Genomic DNA, 22095 nt, shown 5'->3' with positions numbered 1-22095 from the left:
TGAAGTCAGCTTTCGGCGCACGCGCACCGCAAGGCCCTCTGGGAAACAGTCCAGATGAGGAAAAAGCGTCCTTTCTGCGCACGCGTGCCGCAAGGCACGCTGGGAAACGTAGTCCAAAGCTTGACCGCCTGGCCGCTAAAGTTGCGTCTGGCCCCTGCGAGTCCTTGATGCGCACGCGCGAGCCGCAAAGTATTCTGGGGAAGTGTAGTTTTCTCGCTTGGCGGAAGTCCCGATCGGCGCGGGATCTGCTAGGAAGTGTAGTTCCTGGCTGGAGGCGGGGGACGGGCTCAAACTTGGGGAGGCGGGTCCGCGCGTGGCCCTCCCTGTCGCCCGCCTCCCCGAGGAGGAGAGAGGTCACTGCGTGAAGCCGTCGCTGTCGCCCCGGTTTCTGAGCTCTTCGCGCCGCGGGCTGCAGCCATGGCCTACTGCCGGCAAGAAGGTAAGGCGGACTGGCTGCCCTGGAGACCGGCCTACGGGGGGCCGCGAGGGACAAACAGCTGCAAGGCTTGCTAGGCCCCAGCTCCCTTGCAACCCCAAAATGGGTGGTTGCAACCCCTGGAGACCACCTGAGGGTGCCCAGGTTGGCACCTTAACCTCGAGGTCTCCACCTGAGTATTGCAGAGGGAAAAAAATCCCCAGTCTGGGAGGAATGAGGCTTGCCCAAGGTCATAGGGAGCTCGAACCTGCATCTCCCAGGGACCTGCACATGGGAGGGTTGCTTAGGTAGGCCCAGGGCAACATGTTTTAGCTGCCCCCGGAAAGTGTTGTCGTTTCCCCCACCCCCAGGTGCCCCCTTGCACTGAGCCCCTCCCTCCAACCTGTCTGGCATTTTCTCAGTCCTGACCCAGAGACACCCCCCATAAGTCAGATCTGGCACCATGTGCATTTCATGGAGGTTAAGTAAGCTAGAAAAGAACTCAGAGCTGGGACTGGGGTGACTTGGCTTGGCTTAGCTAAAACCACGTGGAGGGAAAGCAGGAGCCCTGGCTCTGTCCAAAATTGCCCTTAGGAACTTCCTTCTCTCCACCCTGAAATCGGACCCTGCCTCCTGTGTCCTCCCCTAATGCCTCTACTAAAGGGTGTCTCAAAAGGTCTGGAGTTGGAGTGCACACGGCAGCTTACTTATTCCAGAACTGCTGTTTCCTGTCTGAAAAACGTTTTCATTCATTCCAAGTCCTCCTCCCTCCCTCCCTTCCCCTTCCCCTTCCCCTTCCCCTTCTTCTCTCTCTCTCTCTCTCTCTCTCTCTCTCTCTCTCTCTCTCTCTCTCTCTCTCTCTCCCCTCTCTCTCCTCTCTCTCTCTCCTCTCTCTCTCTCTCCTCTCTCTCTCTCTCTCTCTCTCTCTCTCTCTCTCTCTCTCTCTCTCTCTCTCTCTCTCTCTCTCTCTCTCTCTCTCTCTCTCTCTCTCTCTTCTCTCCTCTCCTCTCCTCTCTCTCCTCCCTCTCCTCCCTCTCGATCACTCCCCACAGTCCCTAAGATTATATGAGATGCTGGGAGTCCACCCGGATCTGCTGTGTGCAAGGCAAAAAGTGCCTTGTTCTGTCTCAGGCCAAGTACTTTCCCTGTGCCAGATAAATAGGAATGATAGACTCACTATCTGGATCTTCCATCTCCCTTGCTTTAATTTGCGTTTTTGAAGGCAGAGAAAGGGGAGAGAGAACCATGTCTAGAGCTGCAGGTCAGTCTAAAGTGAAGTTTTGTGGGCCCGGAGAGATAGCACAGCGGCGTTTGCCTTGCAAGCAGCTGATCCAGGACCTAAGGTGGTTGGTTCGAATCCCGGTGTCCCATATGGTCCCCCGAGCCTGCCAGGAGCTATTTCTGAGCAGATAGCCAGAAGTAACCCCTGAGCACCTCCGGGTGTGGCCCAAAACCAAAAAAAAAAAGTGAAGTTTTGTTTCGTGGATTAGTTTGTTTTATTTTGTTTTGGGGTCACACCCAATGGTGCTCAGAGGTTACTCCTGGTTCTGTGCTCAGAAATCACTCCTGGCAGGATCTGGGACCATATGGGATGCTGGAAATTGAACCCAGGACCTTCCTGGATCAGCCATATGCAAGTCAAACATATGCTGTGCTATTTCTCCAGCCCGGATTAGCTCTTCTGTGCAAGGAACTGAGTCCTTTCACCACTTATTTCATTTTCCCCTAGGCTCTGATTTATGTTCCAAATTTTTGGTACCTTTTTTATATAATGAGATTGTACAGATAAATGAGGGAGGGTCTTCCTTGCCCTCAAGGTGTTTTAGGAATACCCTGGAGTGAAAGGAGAAGCCTTTTAACTCTGTCAGGAATGCCCAGGATCTTATCTTTTCCTGGGGCAAAGATCTTGCACCTTTAGGGCTGGAAGGGTAACAACAAGGGCTATGCCTTGCACACTGCCAACAGGGTTGATAAGGGCAAGAGAGATAGTACAGGGGTAGAGCATTTGCCTTGCACATGGCCAACCTGGGGGCAGACCCAGGTTCAATTTCTGTCATTCTATATAGTCGCCCAAGAGCTGCCAGATGTGGCCCTAAAACTAACCCAGTTTGATCCCTGACATCCCATATGACTCCCCCCAAGCACAGCCAGGGTGACCCTGAGCACCATTGGGAGTGGCCCCCAAACCAAAAATAAATAAATAAATAAATAAAAGATCTTTACCTTTAATTTGGAGGTGAAAAGTAAAAGCACTTGCTTTCAGACTTCCTAGTTTTGCTCTTAGAAAACTTGCCCCCAACTTTTTTTGTTTGTTTGTTTTTTTGTTTTTTGGGCCACACCCGGAGGTGCTCAGGGGTTACTCCTGGCTGTCTGCTCAGAAATAGCTACTGGCAGGCACGGGGGATCATTTGGGACACGGGGATTCGAACCAACCACCTTTGGTTCTGGATCGGCTGCTTGCAAGGCAAATGCCGCTGTGCTATCTCTCCGGGCCCAACCAACTTTTATGTTTTCAGTCCCAACCATTCTTCATGTGTCCCTGAGAAGGGATGGCAACTGTGTTTGGGCTGTGGAGTCTGGCTGCTTTCTGGCTTCTGCTGTCTGTGGCCTCCATCTCTTCATGGCTTCTTCCTCATCCTTTTTAAGATTCAGCTCAAATATTTTCTCTAGAGCCTTTTTACCTCCTATTCCAAGTGTTCTGAGATTACCTTGTTTTGGGGAATTTGAATAGGTTATGGGGGATAGTCAGCTGATCCACAAGAGGTTCAGGTGTTCCATTTATGAGTCTCAGTTTAGTGCAAAGACCAGAACATGTGGCCTGCTTGGGTCCTGTAGTGTCAGAGATACTCCAATCCTTGTTTGGAGGGTTGGGGGACTTGAGGAGTGAGTCTCCAGGGCTATGTTTAGTGTTAGCTTGGGGGAACATGTGGTAACTGGTAATTGAATATAGGTTGGGCCCCTGCTGGGATATACCCTAACTACTGTACTATCTCCTGTTCCTGTAATTTCCTTCTTTGTTTTTTCATTTTGCTTCCAGTCTGGCCCCACTCAGCTGAGAGATCCCCAGCATCTCGCCCTGGTGTATAAATAGGTGCCATGGGGCCAGTAAAATATTATAGTGGGGAGGTGCTTGTCTTGAACAAGGCATACTGGGGTTTGATTTCTGCTATCTCATATGGTCCCTGAGCACACGGCCAGGAGTAAGCCCCAAGCATTGTTTATTGAGGCCCCTCTCCCCAAAACACCCCAAGTAGGTGCCCATATTTTGACCCAGCAAACCCCTACCTATACATAGCTGCCCCTGCTTCTTAGGGACCTATCAGCCAGCCTGCAGATGAAAGGCTTTGGCTGAACCCTCGGAGCATCTGCAGTATGGACAAGTCCTAGATTCCTGCTCTTGGGCCATAGCACTTTTCTCTGCAGACTCTACACCCCTCTTTCCCTTGGATCCTACTACTCTCCTTAGCCCTAGCTTGCCTGCCCCATTCATTAGCACAACCCTTTGCACCACAATATGCCAGTCTAAAGTGCGAAAGAGATAGACACGGGCACATTTCCCAAATCCAGTAGCTGGAAGATTCTCAGGCGGAAACTTCCATATGTATCCCGTTTCACCTTTCTCTGCCTAGCCAGGGTTTTCAAACAAATAGTTAACTACCCATTGCATCCTGGGCACTGCCCAGCAACTTGGAGATACTAATCGAGGACTGAAGACATGCAGAGACGAGAGCCAGGCAACAAGCAAATAGATAGGAGATGAGGGAACCATTTTTGAGAAAAGCAAATAAGCACACATGAGATGCCCAGTGAAGGTTGGAGTCATCCAGGCAGGAAGTCAGGAGCGTAGGGCTGTGAGGAAGGCACTTTGGGGACAGGTAGGAACAACCTGTGCATAGGAACAGGAGTCATTCAAGTGAGCAAAGAGGCTTGGCCAGAGGCTCTGGGTGGTGGGGAGATGACAGGGCTACCTGGATGTGCCTAAGCATGGTGCTGGACCAGCGTATCTAGGTGGGAGAGAAAGAAAGGGTGTAGTGAGTGTCCCTGGTTAACATGGGGGACCACTCACCTATTTGATGTTAGCCGTTGCTCTGTGGGGCAGCAACCTGGACAGGAACTGTCCCCCTAGATGTTTCCTCATACTCCTGCATTCTCCCACCATCTTCTCTCCTCCCCATGGTCAGGGCTGAAAGCCTTAAGGGGTCCTGATGGTGACTCTCTCTGTCTCCTGTGTCCTTCACTTTTTAGAGCTATGACTAAGTGGCCACATTAGTGGCTGTAGCAGCTGTTGGTTCTAGGCCTGCCTCCCCCCCCCCAATTTGCCTTTGCTGTGGTCTGCACCTGGGTGAACCCCAGAACAGCTGCTATGAGCCCACCAAGCTCTGGGCATCGCTGGGACAATGCTGCCCACTGAAGCTGTGGCTGGTGGCAGTAGTGACACAGGCGCTGGGGACAGGCAGGATGAGAGATGCACTTGATCTGGAGACCAGTGAGGATGGCTCTGAGAGGGACTGCCCTATTATTACAGGGTCCTTGGCAAAGTAGGACTAAGAGTAGCAAGTGGGGTGTCAGGAGGCTGCCTGTGATGGCCACTCTCACACAAAAACCCTTCTTCCGATACCGGTGTGGTGGCACAGTGGTAAGGCGTTTGCCTTGCACGTGCCTGACCTAGGGGGAATCAGACCCTCGGTGTTCGATCCCCCAGCGTCCCATATGGTCCCCCAAGCCAGGAGGAACAATTTCTGAGCTCATAGCAAGGAGTAACCCCTAAGCTTCACAGAGTGTGGCCCAAAATCAAAACCAAAACAAACAAAAACGAACCCCCAAAACACTTCCTTTTCTCCTAAATCTAGGGAAGGATCGAATCATATTCGTGACCAAAGAAGACCATGAGACGCCAAGCAGTGCTGAGCTGGTGGCTGATGACCCCAACGATCCATATGAGGAGCACGGTGAGCAGTCTGGGTCTCTGGGGTGCGGTGTCCTGCCCTCCACCATGTTTCTAGCCTGGAAGCATATTCCTGCCTTTGTTCAGACCCCCACTGACCACCTCTGCCTCTTCCCCTCTGTGTGTAAACTAGTGTTTTTCCCAGGGTCTGTTGGATGTGACTGTCCCAGAGCACAGAAAGCACCCTTTGGGAAGTGACAATTGGGGCTCTTAGCAGCAGAAGTGGACTGACCTGGCCAGAGCTGTTCACGACGGCCAGTGGTCACTTGGATCATGGGTGCCACTGCAAAGGTTTTTAAATCACTGGACTCTGGATTCATGGATATTTCCTCAGTCTCTGTGGACGAAGGAACAGCCTTACTGTTCCTGCCTTTCCTGCACCCTGGGGTGGTGACCCATGTCAAGGCTGAGGCAGCATTTCCCAGGTGCCTGTCTGCCCTGGGGCCAAGAACCAATTACACAGGCAGTTTGGGGCGCTTTTGTTTGTTTACTTAAACAAGATTGATGGGGGTACAGGTATGCATTAATGCCTTTCCTGAAAAGGGAGGATAGTGTGGGGGCTCTAGGCTGGAGCAAGTGCTTGCAGCTGGAAAATCAAAGGCCAACTAAAGTGTATATTCTTAGCAGAAGGGATTTCTTTTACCTGTTGCCTGTGATGTCAGTGAAACTGGGGTGGTCACCCCATTAGGGATAATGGGCCATGCATACAGTGTACCGAGTTTAGGAAAGGGACACATTCAGGAGTCCTCTTTTTGAGGGGGATTGGGCGGAATCATACCCAGCAATGCTCAAGGCTTAACTTCTAGCTCTGCACTAAGGAAGCACTCCTGGTGGACAAGGGGGAATCCAATGATGGGGTGTTGAAGATCCTACCCTGATTGATGGATGCATGCATTCACTTTTAGGGGTTCGAGTGACAGCATCTAACAAGAAAAAAGCATATGTGGTAGTCTGTACTGGCTAGGCTTTTAGTCCTTGCTGCTAGGCTTCTGGTGAGCGATGGACCAGGCCTTCCTTGTGACATGTAGGCCCTGAGATCAGCTGGTCCCCAGCATTTCCTGTCCCTCCCTAACATCCTTCTTGTTTTCTGGCTTCTCTTCTATCATGTATGATTTTTTTTTCCTTTGTTCTATCAACTTTTGCCTCTGCAGCCCCTTTTAGAGAAGAATTGTATGAAGTGGCAAGTAAATCAAAGAACCTGGGACCCAGGTCATAACCAGGCTAAAACACAACCAGACTAAGAAAGGCCACTTGTTTATCCCGCCTCTGACCCCTGCCCCATAGGAAAGCCAAGGTCTGGGAAGAGCTGAATAAGCAAGGAAGAGAGAAGGCCTGACCTTCTTTGAGGGTTTGTTTGAAAACACTGTCTCTCGACTTAACTTTTTAGGCCTAAGCTATGGTGGGCTTTTATATTGGGAAGCTTGGCTTTATGTCCCTATGAACCCAAATATTGCTGTTTGTGTTCTATATTCTACCTTCTAGCTTGCCTTCCCCTGGGAAATAATGAAACTGGGAGGCCAGAGAGATAGTACAACAAGTAAGGCGCTTACTACCTTACATGCAGCCGACTGAGGTTCCATCATTGATACCTTAATACGGTCCTGAGAAAGTCCTGCCAGGAGTGATCCCTGAACACTACCAGGTTTGACCCAAACACAAAGAAATGCAGAGTTGGCTATGGTTTTTGTTTGGTTGGTTTGGTTTGGATTTTGAACCACACTTGACTGTGCTTAGGGATCACTCTTGGCTGTGCTCAGGGAAGCATCGATAGGGAGTTGTGGTGATCAAAGCCAAGTTGACTGTGTATAAGGGAGACCTCTACCAGGTATACTACAGCTCTGGCCTAAGGATATAGCTTTTATTAGAAAGAATTAGTGTTCACGGGGGCCGAAGAGATATCATGGAGGTAAGGCGTTTACCTTGCATGCAGAAAGTCGGTGGTTTTAATCCTGGCTTCCCATATGGTTCCCTAAGCCTGCCAGGAGCAATTTCTGAGCATAGAGCCAGGAGTAACCCCTGAGCGCTGCCGGGTGTGACCCAAAAACCAAAAAAAGGAATTGGTGTTAGAGGGGCCAGAGCAATAGCACAGTGGTAAGGCATTTGCTTTGCACACAGCTGACCCAGGGAGGGCCTAGGTTCGATTCCCAGCATCTCATGTGGTCTCCGATCCTGCCAAGAGCAATTTCTGAGCACAGAGCCAGGAGTAACCTGAGTGCTGCTAGGTGTGGCCCCAACTCTCCCCCCCACAAAAAAAAGAGTAAAATGATTGGTGTTAGGACTTCTTGATTCTAGGGAACCTGCTGGTTCTATTTCTTACTGTGGGAGTGTCCATGGGGCAGCACTGAGATGGCTTGTGACACTGGGAGAGGTGGAGATGGGGTTAAGGGACTCCTACTCAGCATTCTAGACCTTCTTGACTTTGGATCCCACCATCCCCCCAGAAATCTCACTTACTCATTGACAGAAACATTCATGACTTTAGTGTGATGGCTGAGAACACAGGAGATACTACAGCTACAGGTGGTAGCCTGCCAGGGGTAGTGCCCAACCATGCCCTCCTGTAGTCCCTTTACAGGTCAATACCTGGGAGTACAAGTCTGTCCCTCATAGAAGCTTCTGGAGCTAGAACTCAAGGTAGCCCCGGGTTGAGACTTTGGACTCTAGCTGGGGTACACGCCTGGGTGCATTCCTGGAAGGACATTCACCCGAAACCTACTGGTCACTCTAGTCCTCCTTAGCATTCACTCAGCCGCTGTGAAACTTGTATAAAAAACTGTCTTTATGGGCCAGAGAGATGGTGCAACAGTAGGGCCTTTGCCTTGCACGCAGCTGACCCAGGACAGACCGCAGTTCAATCCCCCGGTGTCCCATATGGTCCACCAAGCCAGGAGAGATTTGTGAGTACATAGCCAGGAGTAACCCCTGAGCGTCACTGGGTGTGGCCCCAAAATCCCCCCTCCAAAAAAAAAGAAATGTCTTTATGAATCATCTTTTTGAATCCCTCCAAAGCTAAAAGTGGTGCATCATCTATAAGGTTTTCAGAAATTCAGAAAGTGCTATTCAGATGCAAACAGATTCAAAGCTAAGAAAAAGGCCCAGGATTTATAAGTATGGAGCCAGTTATGCTATAGAAAATAAACCTGCTGCCCTCTCTCTCCCCACATTTAGTGATAATTGGGCAGTTTGGTTCCTGTTGTTAGTGTCCAGGAGAGGGGACATCATAGCTGCATGGTCACAGGCCTTTCTTGGGCCCAGACTTGGCTTACATGAAACATCTTGGCTGTCTCCCCTGCCAGTATGTGACGCCCACCTCTGTATCCTGATTATTCTTTTTTTTTTTTTTTTTTTTTTTTTTTTTTTTTTGGTTTTTGGGCCACACCCGGTGACGCTCAGGGGTTACTCCTGGCTATGCGCTCAGAAGTCGCTCCTGGCTTGGGGGACCATATGGGACGCCGGGGGATCGAACCGCGGTCCGTCCTAGGCTAGCGCAGGCAAGGCAGGCACCTTACCTCCAGCGCCACCATCCTGATTATTCTTCACCTGCTGAGCTGCTGGCTTCAGGCGCAGGGGTGGGGAGTGGGGAGCAGGCAGGGGAGAGTTGGCAGGCTTGTTGGACCTCATCCATCCCTCAGAGGGGAGAGAGGCAGAGATCAGGAGGAGGGGGATTGAACCTCGACCCATCACAGTATTCAGGCTTTGCAAAGGCTTTTCTGGCCTTCGATGGCGGCTTCTGCTTTGGATGAAACAGATTTGTTCTTGGGGCACAGTCATGGCCACAACCCATTGGGTGGATCTGAAAATGAACCCACATTACCCATGGAGACAAATGCTGGTGGCTCTTCTCCACCTAAGCCATGAGTGCTGGGTCTTTGCAGGCATTGAACCTGGCCCACCTCAGCAGTACCTGCTGGGCAGGAGCTCTTACCCTTCCCAGCCACTTGTTACCATGAGGTTCTGGATTTTTGTTTGTTTTATTGTTTTTGGGGGGGGGCCACACTCAGTGATGCTCAGGGGTTACTCCTGGCTATGCTCTCAGAAATCGCTCCTGGCTTGGGGGACCATATGGGATGCTGGGGGATCGAACCACAGTCCATCCTAGGTTAGTGCGCAAGGCAAACATCTTACCACTTACCACACTGCTCCAAACCTAAGGTTCTAGATTTTGACTTCTGCGTCTTGTGTTCTGAGCCCTCCATGAATGTCTCACATTTCCTTTGTCCATTCTTTTTCCTGTTCCAGGATTGATTCTGCCCAACGGAGATATCAACTGGAACTGCCCGTGTCTTGGGGGGATGGCCAGCGGGCCCTGCGGAGAGCAGTTCAAGTCAGCCTTTTCCTGCTTCCACTACAGCACAGAAGACATCAAGGGTTCGGACTGTGTGGACCAATTCCGGGCCATGCAGGAATGCATGCAGAAATACCCAGATCTCTATCCCCAGGAGGAAGAGGAGGAGGAGGAAGAGAAGCCAGAACAGGACACAGCTGCCACTGAGCCCCCTGGAAACAAAGAAAAGGTGGAGTCCAGCTAAGGAGGTCTTGAGGCCTGGCCCCTGACTTTCCACTTCTGGGTGGCATGAACTTTTTTGCAAAATGCCTTTTCAGTCACTCTCCAGGAAAGTGTCTTTTCCCTCATTTGTTCTCTGTACTCGAATGTACAACATTAACTTATTTTTATCATCAGGGATGTCAGCCCCTTGGCGTACACTGGAAAAAGAAGCATGGGTTGTTGTAGGTGGGTGTGTCTGACATAAAACCTCCGGTAAAGGTAGCTAGCTGTCACTCAAATTCTCCTCAAATTTTCCTGGATTTTTTTTGTCACTTTGAATAGTGTACTGATCAGTCAAGCAGAAACCAGTATCCAGGAGTGATTCTTGCAAGTGAGTTAAGTCCTAATGCTTAATCACTTGGAGTGGATTTTATACTCCTTTGGGAAAGGAAATAGAAACCAAAACTATTTCCCTTTAAGTACACTGGAGTGGGGCCATTCCTGTTACAATGGTCAGACCATCAGAAATTTTTTTCTCAGAAGCCACTGTAACTTTGAGCGTAGGAGCAGATACTGTCATTACTGATGCATTTGCATTTCCATGTTAGCGTTGAGGTCCAGGTTTTTCAGTATTGGGAAAGCCGAGCCTTGGACCCTCAGTTTCACAAACCCTTTCTCACTGAAGAGAGAGGCTGGTTTTCACTGTTAATACAACACCCTGTATTCACACTGGCTCCATCTTGGCCTACTATTCAGATACCATGTTCTGGGGAGAAGGGGTTGGAATATTACAAAAGAGTAGCCAAGGGGAGAGACAGTGTGAATTAAGTATTCAGTAAAAAGGAAAACATGATTTTTCCTGATTGGGTATATGTTCTCTGTTTTGATTAATCAAAAATATGTTTTTAATAAAAGGAAATATGTTATAAGACATTTTATTGTGATTTCTCTTTGAAATAGACTGCTATATAGGTATCTGAGTCTTAATTTTCTGTGCTCTCATATATGAACTCCTTTGAGCAAATGACCCAAGGATGCTCGGGGCTTACTCCTAGCTCTGCACTCAGGAATTGTTGCTGGCGATGCTCAGGGGACCATATGGGATGCTGAAGATTGAACCTGGGTTGACCATATGTAGTAGAACACGGTCCATATCCATTGTGCCATTACTCTGAAGCTCCCAGGAAGTTCTAGCAGCAAGACATAAAGGCAGAGAACCTATTGGTCAGCCACTTCCTAATGTCCACTGTCGCGTTGCCACATTGTCCAAAGGGAGGGAGTGGTTAGGACAGAGCAGGAGGTTGCCTGCCCTGCCAGAGGACACAGTGGTGCATTAAAATTAACTTAGTTATGTCTGCTGTTCTGACAGAACTGCAGAACTTCTGGCCACAACTTCTAGATAATTATTAGGAGCTAGGCACTACATGCATTTTGCTCAAGCCTTCCATGTTTAACAAGCTTCCTGTGGAGTTGGATAACTACATTTTTTGGGGGGGATGAGTAGGGTGGAGGGATAGAGTACACTTGAAAATACTTAGGACTTATTCCTAGTTGCACCCAGCACAGTTTGCTCAGGAGACTATATGGAGTGCTGGGGACTGAACCCAACTTGACGGTACAAGGCAAACATCTTATCTGCTGTACTATTGCTACAGCCCCAGATAACTCACTTTTTAATTTTTTCTTTTATTAAATCACCATGAAATAATTGTCGATAGTTGAGTTTCCTTCATACAACATTCTAACACTCATCCCTTCACCAGTGTTCATTTCCCACCACCAGGGTCCCCAGTTTTCTTTTGATGGCCTATTCCCAGCCTACCTCAATGGCAAATAACACCCCATTCTCCCTCTCTCTCTTCTTTCTGTGTCTCTCTTCCTCTTTTTCTCCATTTAGCTTCATTATAATTCTTTTTGGTTTGCTTTCTGGGCCATACCTGGTGGTGCGCTGGGGTTATTCCTGGCTCTGCACTCAGGAATCACTCCTAGCAATCTCTGGAAAACCCTATGGATGCCAAGGATTGAACCTAGGTTGGCTTCATGCAAAGGGAAACTCCTTACTGACTGTACTTTTGCTCCATCCTTATAACTCACTTTTTTTTGGAGTGGGGGGTTTGGGTCACACCCGGCAGTGCTCAGGGGTTACTACTGGCTCTATGTGCAGAAATTGCTCCTGGCATAGGATACCGGGATTCAAACCACCGTCCTTCTGCATGCAAGGCAAACACCCTGCCTCCATGCCATCTCCAGCCCCGATAACTCACTTCTTTTTTTTTTTTTTTTTGGTTTTTGGGCCACACCCTGTGACGCTCAGGGGTTACTCCTGGCTATGCGCTCAGAAGTTGCTCCTGGCTTGGGGGACCATATGGGACGCCGGGGGATCGAACCGCGGTCTGTCCTAGGCTAGCGCAGGTAAGGCAGGCACCTTACCTTTAGCGCCACCGCCCGGCCCCGATAACTCACTTCTTAACTCATGTCTTTTTTTTGGGGGGGGGGAGGGGCACACCTGGTTAAGCTCAGGGGTTACTCCTGGCTATGTGCTCAGAAATTGCTCCTGGCTTGGGGAACCATATGGGACGCTGGGGGATCAAAACACAGTTCGACCTAGGCTAACATGGGCAAGGCAGACGCCGTACCGCTTGGGCCACCGCTCTGGCCCCAACTCATGTCTTTTTTTTTTTTTTAAGCATAAAGCCTCCCACAGGGTAATGTGGTAAAGATAATTATACAAGTGCTGACTTACTCATTTTCTATATGCAATAGATCTCGGTTCAGTAAACCAGGAGTAAATTGAAAATGAATTTAGGGGGCCGGCGAGGTGGCGCTAGAGGTAAGGTGTCTGCCTTGCAAGCGCTAGCCAAGGAAGGACTGCGGTTCGATCCCCCAACTTCCCATATGGTCCCCCCCAAGCCAGGGGCAATTTCTGAGCACTTAGCCAGGAGTAACCCCTGAGCATCAAACGGGTGTGGCCTGAAAAACCAAAAAAAAAAAGAAAAAGAAAATGAATTTAGTGCATTAAACATCCCAACTTCTTTTTTTCAGGAGGTTAGAGTAAGGGAGTAATATCCAGTAGTGCTCAGGGCTTACTCCTATCTCTGTGCTCAAGGATCACTCTGGTCATGAGTAAGGACCAAACATGGTACTGGGGATCCAACCCTGTTCAACCATGTACAAAGCAAGTGTCTTGCTTACAGTTCTTTCTCCAACTGAGTCCTGACCTTACAGGCACAATCATTTTATTATTTTACTAATAAAGTTTTGCCAGGCCCTGTGTAATGTATTAAACATTATACATGAATGCACATGAAGGCACAATAAAATGCACAATAAAACAAGAATGCACTCAATTAGTACTAGGCTCAGAGCTTGTTGCAAGTCAACCCCTGAAGAGGTTGACTGATGGAGGAATGGAGGATGAGGTCTTTCCCCTCCAGCTCGGAGCACACGTCTGCCACCCTGTCCAGCCTACGGTTCTGAGGTGAAGCGGCGGGTAAACAGCTCGCAGACAGTCAGGCTTGTGGAAATATTAGCTTTATTCGGTGGACAAGACTGAAGTCCAAAGACAGCCTCAGTTCCAGCAAAAAACCCCTCGCCCTTCCACAGACCTTTATTTTTACCCCCCAGAATCAGGTACCACCCAATGGTGGGATCAGATACCAACCAATGGTGGAAGCAGAATCAGGTCCTACCCTAGGGTGGGGGCAGAATGCCAGGTCACACCCTAGGGTAGGGCACAATCACCAATCAGATTAGGGTCAGTAACATAATAATCCCCTAAAATATTTACATACACAACAAGAGCTCATTAGGTCTTGATTCTAAGAAGGTCACTCGGAACTAAAATTAACTGTGGAGCTTGAGGAATCCAAAGAGGTGGAAGGATCTTTGAGGTTGCCGGGATGCCTGGAGATGGGATATCAACTGCTTGCACAACATCGGTGTCACTGTAATGAGTTTGGAAATGGAGGAGTTGTACAATGTGAAGTTACTCTAGGCTGTTGGTTTTCTTCACCCACTTGCTGGCACAAAGCTCCTCAAATGATTGAAGTTTCCTAAGCAAGAGGCATCATTTCCATGTTAACCAAGTGACTTTTGGAGCACCAGAGCCAAAGAGATAGCATGGAGGTAGGGCACTTGCCTTGCATGCAGAGGACGGTGGTTCAAATCTTGGCATCCCATATGGTCCCCTGAGCCTGCCAGGAGCGATTTTTGAGCGTGGAGCCAGGAGTAACCCCTGAGCACTGTCTGGTATGATCCAAAATCAAAACAAACAAACAGAACTTTCAGTCAAATCACCAAATACAAGGATTTCCTCAGTTATAGCTGTACTAAAGTGTGGAAAGAACAACCAAGAGGAAGACTATAGAGTTTGTGTACTTGTGTGGTGGTGCTGGGGATGAAACTCAGGGCCTAAGGTGAGGTGAGGGCTCCACTGCTGAGCCCCAGCCCCAACCCAGTTTGTTGAGATTTTTTGTTTTGTTTGGGTGAGTAAGTTGGGGATACACAATCAGCTTTGTTCAAGGACTTACTCCTGGCTTTGCTCAGGAGTCACTGCTAGACCATGTGTTTTGTTTTGTTTTTTTTGGCCACACCCGGCGTTGCTCAGGGGTTACTCCTGGCTATCTGCTCAGAAATAGCTCCTGGTAGGCACGGGGGACCATGTGGGACACCGGGATTCGAACCAACCACCTTTGGTCCTGGATCAGCTTGCTTGCAAGGCAAACGCCACTGTGCTATCTCTCCGGGCCCTAGACCATGTGTTGGCAGGATTGTGCCAGGCCGTATGCATGCCAAGTTGGCTCTCAGCCCACTGAGCCATCTCTACCCCATTGCAGTGTTTTAGAAAGTGAAATAATTATTTACTTCGTGACCCCAACATTTCACAACTACTAGCTTTCCCAAGAGCACAAAGCCACAACAAAATCTTTTCTGTGAGTGTTCAGTTTTTGGTAAGAACTAAAAGCTGAAAAGAAAACCTTAAAAAGTCTGTTAACAAAAATTGCTCTTATACAATGGCATCTAACACAAATGAAATATTGATACAATAATTAATACCGTAATGTGCATGAATCTCAGCGGAGGTAAGAAAACCTAGTGCTTTTCATTTACAAAAAAAAATATTCAAGGAAACCTCAGATGACACGAAAGAGAATTTACTTCTGAGTCGGGGGCAATTTGCTGGCATGGGGAGTTGGCCCAGCACCCTTCCTACAGTAGAGTCTCTTCTACTGTTTTTTTTTTTGTTTTTTGTTTTGTTTTGTTTTGTTTTGTTTTGTTTTTTTGGTTTTTGGGCCATACCCGGTGGTGCTCAGGGGTTACTCCTGGCTGTCTGCTCAGAAATAGCTCCTGGCAGGCACGGGGGACCATATGGGACACCGAGATTCGAACCAACCACCTTTGGTCAACCACCTTTGGTCCTGATCGGCTGCTTGCAAGGCAAACACCGCTGTGCTATCTCTCCGGGCCCTCTTCTACTGTTTTTGTGGCCCTTCCACTTTCCTATCATCCTATGGGATGAGATATTAGGGACCTGCCAACACACCAATCTCGCCAGAACCCATGAGGGCTTGCTGGTGTTATGAGACTTCCATGAAGAAGTCAGCAAACCTCAGTGTCCATAAGCTTCACTCAGGCTGCTAAGGACTGACCAGGTGACAGTGGAGAATCAATGACAAAAGTCACTGTCAGTCTAGTCCTGGGCAATGTCTTTGTGGCTGTGATCTGAGAGAACCCTGGTGTGTGCTTCCCCTGTGGAAGATGCTCTCCATGACTATCCATGAAATCATCTGTCTATGGCAAAGATCATAGTCTGTTCTCTTGCCCTCAGGCTTATCCATTCCCTTCTGCTCTTGGAGTCTGCAGGGACCCTGACTATATGTCTGTGCTCTATTCAAGCCACCATACAGGTGGCTTCTGGTGAGTGGACACCAAGAAGCCCTGTTGGGGTCTTGTGACATGTACCCAAAAAAGGAGGAGGTGTGGGTTCAAATTCAGTGCATCTTCAAGACAGTGGGAGCCCCTGAGAGGAGCAATGCAAGTTGTAGGTATAGTTACTCTGGAGATGGCTGCATATAAGGACAGAGGTGTTATCCTCTGGGTCTATGGGGGTTGGCGAGGACCCAGGTTTCACTGCAGGACCTGCAGTGCTGTTGTTGTATTGACCAGGCACCTACATGTTACCAGCATAGCACAGGGCTCAGTCAGAAAGGGTTTTGCAACTTGAGCAAGTGCCCCTTGCTCTGGATTCTGAGCACCAGCAAAAAATAAGTTCACACTGCAGCCTACAAAGAGCCACACCCTGAAATCATTTGGGTGCTGAATGAAGAACTCACTCCTCTCTCTCTCTCTCTCTCTCTGTCTCTCTCTGTCTCTCTGTCTCTGTCTCTCTCTGTCTCTCTCTCTGTCTCTCTGTCTCTGTCTCTGTCTCTGTCTCTGTCTCTCTCTCTCTCTCTCTCTCTCTCACTGCCCTCCCGCCCACTTTCTGGAAACATTGGACATACAGCACCCCCCTAATCAGGGATCAACAAGTGAACTGAACTTATTTTGAACAGGGCCTCTTGTGATCCACAGAACCACAGAGTAGCCTGTCAGAGCAAACATATAAGTCAACAGGAAATAAACAAGTCTGAATTCTGGTCATGTGAGAAAAACATCAATAAGTGTCATGGAGGGGTTAGAGCAATAGGACAGTGGGTAGGATGCTTGCCTGGCACTTAGACAACCCAGGTTTGATCTCTGGCATCCCATATGGTTCCCTGAACACTGCCAGAAGTAATTCTAGTGTGTAGAGCCAGGAGTAAACCCTGAGCATCTCCAGGTGTGGCTCACTCTTTAACCCCAAAATGTCAGGAACTGGGATGGGAGTAACAGTTGGCTTTCATTCTATTCAGGATAACTCTTCTTTGTTGGTGTTTGTCACTCACGGACTAGAAGGACTGGAAGACTTGTGGTGGAAATCTCCTGAACCTGTTCTATTCCTTTCAATCTGTGTGGATTATTTCCTATATTGGCATTTGCTCCCAAACCCATGTCTTCCCAGTTCCTTGGGATTGGTACATGAGGCTTCCACTTCACCTGGTGCCTGAACAAACCCAAGGACCTGAGAAGACCCCCAACAATGATGAGTGACTTGCCCCTCTGATGGATAATTGCCATGAAGGCCCCCTCGAGCTGGACTGAGTATGCAGCACCCTTCACCAGAACTGGGCGCATAGTTCCCACTACCAATGTCCCCCTGATGCAAAGTTGTTTGTCAACCAAGTTTTTCAGCACCTCTAATTTTGTGGGGTTTTTTTTCAGGACTACTAGCAAATTCAAATTTGGCCATTTGTGCCTTGGCGCTCAGACAGTCATGATCCTCTCTGATAGTTTGACCTTCTCCCTCTATATAGTTTTCTGGGAGAAAATTCAGAGCCTGAATTATGAATCAGTTACAGTTATTTTTTTTTCTGTTTCATTCTTTTTTATTATGGACACCCAGTGATGCTCAGGCATTCCTCCTGGCTTTATACTTAGGAAGCATTCCTAGCAGTACTTGGGGACCATATGGGATGCTGGGGATTGAAAGCAGGTCAGTAGCATGCAAGGTAAGCACCCTACCCAATGTGTTATCTTTTTTTTTGTTTGTTTGTGGCCAGACCCAGTGACCACAGAGGTTATCAGTGACACTCAGGGGTTACTCCTGGCTATGCGCTCAGAAATGGCTCCTGGCTTGGGGGACCATATGAGACGTAGGGGATCGAACCAAGGTCCATCCTGGGTCAGCCGCATACAAGGCAAACACCCTAACGCTGCGCTATCACTTTGGACCCCCAATGTGTTATCTTTACAGACCCTTTATTATTTTTTTTGAAATTTTATTTTGTTCTCTTTATTATTTTTTAATTTGTATTTTGTGGGAACTTCAAATCTATGATCAAAGGGTCCACCCCTCTCATTTCCCAGGATTCTTAGCCCAGTTGTGGGTGTGGGGAAATTTTCTTGGAGACAAAGTTTTGTTGTAAAGATACTGGGACTGTTCTTATGTCTGTTGATAGGAATTAATATGTACCTGTGGGGGAAAAAAAACAACCATGATCCCCCAACTCAAGAACACATCTGAATGTCATCCTTGGGGAGAAATGGATTTCATAGCTGTATGTAGTTCATGAGACCACCCTCAAATCCATGTTTATCAGGAGCAGCAGATCTCCCTGATGTGGAGGGAGTCAGAGAAACAGTCCGAGAGAGAAGCAGGCTGCATAGGTGGTGGACATGTTCCAGATACAAAAATAAGCAAGTTAAACGCAATCTGGCACATGAAGTAAGAATTTAGGAAACAGCCAAGATGCCCTTCAACAGATGAGTGGCTAAAGAAACTGTGGTACATATACATAATGGAATATTATGCAGCCGTCAGGAGAGATGAAGTCATGAAATTTTCCTAAACATGGATGTACATGGAATCTATTATGCTGAGTGAAATAAGTCAGAGAGAGAGAGAGAGAGAGAGAGAGAGAGAGAGAGATGCAGAATGGTCTCACTCATCTATGGGTTTTAAGAAAAATGAAAGACATTCTTGCAATAATAACTTTCAGACACAAAGGAGAAAAGAGCTGGAAGTTACAACTCACCACAAACAAGGATGAGTTTAGTTAGAGAAATAACTACATTTTGAACTATCCTAATAAAGAGAATGTATGAGGGAAATAGAAAGCCTGTCTAGCGTACAGGCAGGGGTTGGGTGAGGAGGAGGGAGATTTGGGACATTGGTAATGGGAATGTTGCACTGGTGATGGGTGGTGTTCTTTACATGACTGAAACCCAAACACAAACACAATCATGTATGTAATAAAGTTGTTTATAATAATAATAATAATAATAATAATAATAAAAGAATTTAGCAGACCAGGAACTACTAAGACCAGCGTCCTGAGGCACAGTTAAGGGACAGACTATGAAGAGCGTCGCCTCAGTGTCCTGTTGTGGAAGATAGCCACTGAGCACTCGAGGTCACTCTGGATAGCAGGCACTCCCAAAGGTTAGTTGGGCTTGGGAACTGCTTGGGGAATAGCTTTATTCATCATCTGCACAAAGTAATGATCAGCTTATGCCTCTGTACTACAAGAAAAACTGACTGTGGAGAAAAGAGGGTGCTTTCTTAGTCCCCCTCTACACACACCGTATCCACATTTTGAATTTGATTTTTAATTACCAGTGGTATTCAGGGGTCACTCCTGGCTCCGCACTCAGGAATCACTCCTTACGGTTCTGGGGTGCCAGAGATTGAATCTACATCAACCTCATGCAAAGCAAGTTCTCAACCCACTGTACTATCTCTCTGCTCCAATAAAGCACATTTTGAAATGGCATTTTGAAATGGAATGTTTGCTCCTATCTCAGGAAATGGTAAAGTGAATAAAATATTTCTGGAAAGAAAAAATAAGAGGGCTTCTCAGAAGCAAGCTTATGTTGACATGCTTCCAATCATCACACTATATAGATTTTAAATCATGTTGGCAAAGATAATTTTAGGCCAATATGACTCGTTCTTAATCAGCATGAAGTTTACTCATTCCTCAAACCCCAAGATTTTGTGTATGTACCTCTTTTGGCCTGAAGGGGGCGCTGACACTACATCAGCAAAGCGATTCAATAGTTCAGGGGCTATTGAATGTAAGCTTTGATTCCTACTGGCCCTGGAATTTTCTCAACAGAAGTACTATCTTACTTATTTTTGCTTCCACAGTATTGAGGACAGCACTGATTCCTTACCTATTTTTCACAAACAAAAAAAAAACACAAAAAAAAATTTTGTAAATAAATTTCTCAATGATAACAGAATTTGACATTTTAGAAGGAAGAAGTGAGAAAAGACATTGGAAAATAAAATATTGATCATAAGATAAAATATTTTCCTCCAAATTATTATAAATGCCTTTGTATTATTGAAAAGTTAACTACCACAAAGAAATTTTTTGTCTGTGTTAGAGGCCTTAGTAAATTTGATGTGATAAACAAGTATTTTAAAATAAGATCAGGAATTAAATTCTATATTAATTTCTTTTTTTCTTCTTTTTTTGGTTTTTGGGCCACACCCGGCGGTGCTCAGGGGTTACTTCTGGCTATCTGCTCAGAAATAGCTCCTGGCAGGCACAGGGACCATATGGGACACCGGGATTCGAACCAACCACCTTTGGTCCTGGATCAGCTGCTTGCAAGGCAAACACCGCTGTGTTATCTCTCTGGGGCCCGAATTCTATATTAATTTTTTAATTGTTATCATTAAGAATAAATTTAAGGGCCCGGAGAGATAGCACAGCGGCATTTGCCTTGCAAGCAGCCGACCCAGGACCAAAGGTGGTTGGTTCGAATCCCGGTGTCCCCTATGGTCCCCCGTGCCTGCCAGGAGCTATTTCTGAGCAGACAGCCAGGAGTAACCCCTGAGCACCGCCGGGTATGGCCCCCCCCCCAAAAAAAAAAGAATAAATTTAAGGGGACAGAGAGATAACATGGAGGCAGGGTGCTTGGTTCAAATCCCGGCATCCCATATGGTCCCCGAGCCTGCCAAGAGTGATTTCTGAGCGTAGAGCCAGGAGTAACCCCTGAGCACTGCCAGGCGTGACCCAAAAAAAAAAACAAAAAAAGAATAAATTTAAAATTAATAGATGAATTGAAGAGACGAAAGTGATTCAAGATATTTACTAGTTACCTGGGGAAAAGTGTCATCTCACATAGGAGATATGTTTGTAGACAGACACACAAATGACTCCTATGCTAATAATATTATTCTAAACTATAAAAATGATCTATAATTTTATCAAAATAAAATTTATTCTCTATTTTATTGATTTTTTTAGCCCTAGCCACTGTACTATATCTCTGACCCCTAGTGATACATATTATAATCCAAGGACCATAGTTTATACTAGGGTTCACACTTAATTTTTCCATTCTATGGAGGAGTTGATTGTTTTTGAGTAATATCTGGTGCCACTCAGGAGTTTCTCCTAGCCTTGCACTCAGGGATCACTCCTGTTGTTGCTCAGAGGACTTTTTGGGATACTAGAAATTGAACTTTATCTGCCTCATGCAAAGAAAGTGCCTTATCTTTTGTGCTATCTTTCCTGCCCCACCTTGGACAAATAAATAATTATGGACAAATGAATAATTTAGTCTGACAACTCATAATTTCTGTTACAAGAGGGTGAAAATGTGCTACCCCAAAATATGTCTTTGGTTAGGAGGATTTCTGAAGACGGACTGGGTGCATCTTGCCTTTGAAAAATAACACTCTTCGGGCCCGAAGAGATAGCACAGCAGCATTTGCCTTGCAAGCAGCCGATCCAGGACCAAAGGTGGTTGGTTCGAATCCCGATGTCCCATATGGTCCCCCGTGCCTGCCAGGAGCTATTTCTGAGCAGACAGCCAGGAGTGACCCCTGAGCAATGCCGGGTGTGGCCCAAAAATCAAAAAAAAAAAAAAAAAAAAAGAAAAGAAAAATGCACTCTTCTCTGTAACTTGTTACAGAAAGTAAGTTATGCAATAACTAAAACTTGACTTACCGTATTCTTCAGTTACTTTACAGAAAGTAACTCTTCTCTGTAGGGGTACCTTCCTCCTTGTTCCCAGAAAACTTACTTCTCTTCATTTCTTTTTGATGGAATATATGAACTTAACCCTGGATAATTTTATTTTCTGTGCTTCCTCTGATCACCCCCTTAGAGGTCCTTCCTAGTTGTCTTCTGTCTTAGCTGAGCTGTTTAAATATGATACTTGAAGCCAGATTGCAATAACTGGGTCTTCTGGTTCTCTTTGTGTATATGGAATTATACACATTAGTATCAAATGTCTCCTTTCACTTTTTCTCTTGCCAATTCATCGGATGCTTGTTTGATGTTGGATTAACCCAATGCCACCCTACTCAGTAGACAGTAAATTTTGCAGCCTAAGACCTAAGATCTAGAGAGGTGTCTATCCCATCCTGAATTTTTTTTGTGTTAGAGGGACAATCTCCCACATTTGGCGCTTTGGATAAAACTCATAGCTTCAGGGGCTGAAATGATGGCATTTGCCTTGCACATGGCTGATCCAGGATGGACCATGGAAGAACCCCCAGCGTCCCATATGGTCCCTCAAACCAGGAGTGATTTCTGAGCGCATAGCCAGGAGTAAACCCCTGAGCATCACTGTATGTTTCCCCCGAAAACAAACAAACAAACAAACAAACAAACAAGAAAACACAAACAAAAAAACCCTCATAGCTTCATG

General features: G+C 47.0%; 1 protein-coding gene across 1 annotated transcript; it reads left to right on the top strand.

Annotated features, from left to right (window-relative positions):
• The first annotated feature begins 274 nt into the window (after positions 1-274).
• On the top strand, positions 275-10177 carry CHCHD4 (coiled-coil-helix-coiled-coil-helix domain containing 4). The gene is made up of 3 exons (XM_049766558.1): positions 275-439; positions 5266-5364; positions 9600-10177. The coding sequence occupies exons 1-3, from the start codon at positions 418-420 to the stop codon at positions 9887-9889; spliced, it is 411 nt and encodes a 136-aa protein (XP_049622515.1). The 5' UTR covers positions 275-417; the 3' UTR covers positions 9890-10177.
• The last annotated feature ends 11918 nt before the right edge of the window (positions 10178-22095 follow it).

Source organism: Suncus etruscus, chromosome 20, assembly GCF_024139225.1.
Source record: "Suncus etruscus isolate mSunEtr1 chromosome 20, mSunEtr1.pri.cur, whole genome shotgun sequence".
Classification (NCBI taxonomy): Eukaryota; Metazoa; Chordata; class Mammalia; order Eulipotyphla; family Soricidae; genus Suncus; species Suncus etruscus.
Note: the sequence above shows the minus strand (reverse complement) of the source record. Positions and strands in the feature narration are given on the sequence as shown.

Coding starts and splice junctions, on each gene's coding strand:
- CHCHD4 (XM_049766558.1), top strand. CDS start 418: ATGGCCTACTGCCGGCAAGAAG. Junction 440..5,265: donor GGCCTACTGCCGGCAAGAAG/GTAAGGCGGACT, acceptor TCCTAAATCTAG/GGAAGGATCGAATCATATTC. Junction 5,365..9,599: donor CGATCCATATGAGGAGCACG/GTGAGCAGTCTG, acceptor TTCCTGTTCCAG/GATTGATTCTGCCCAACGGA.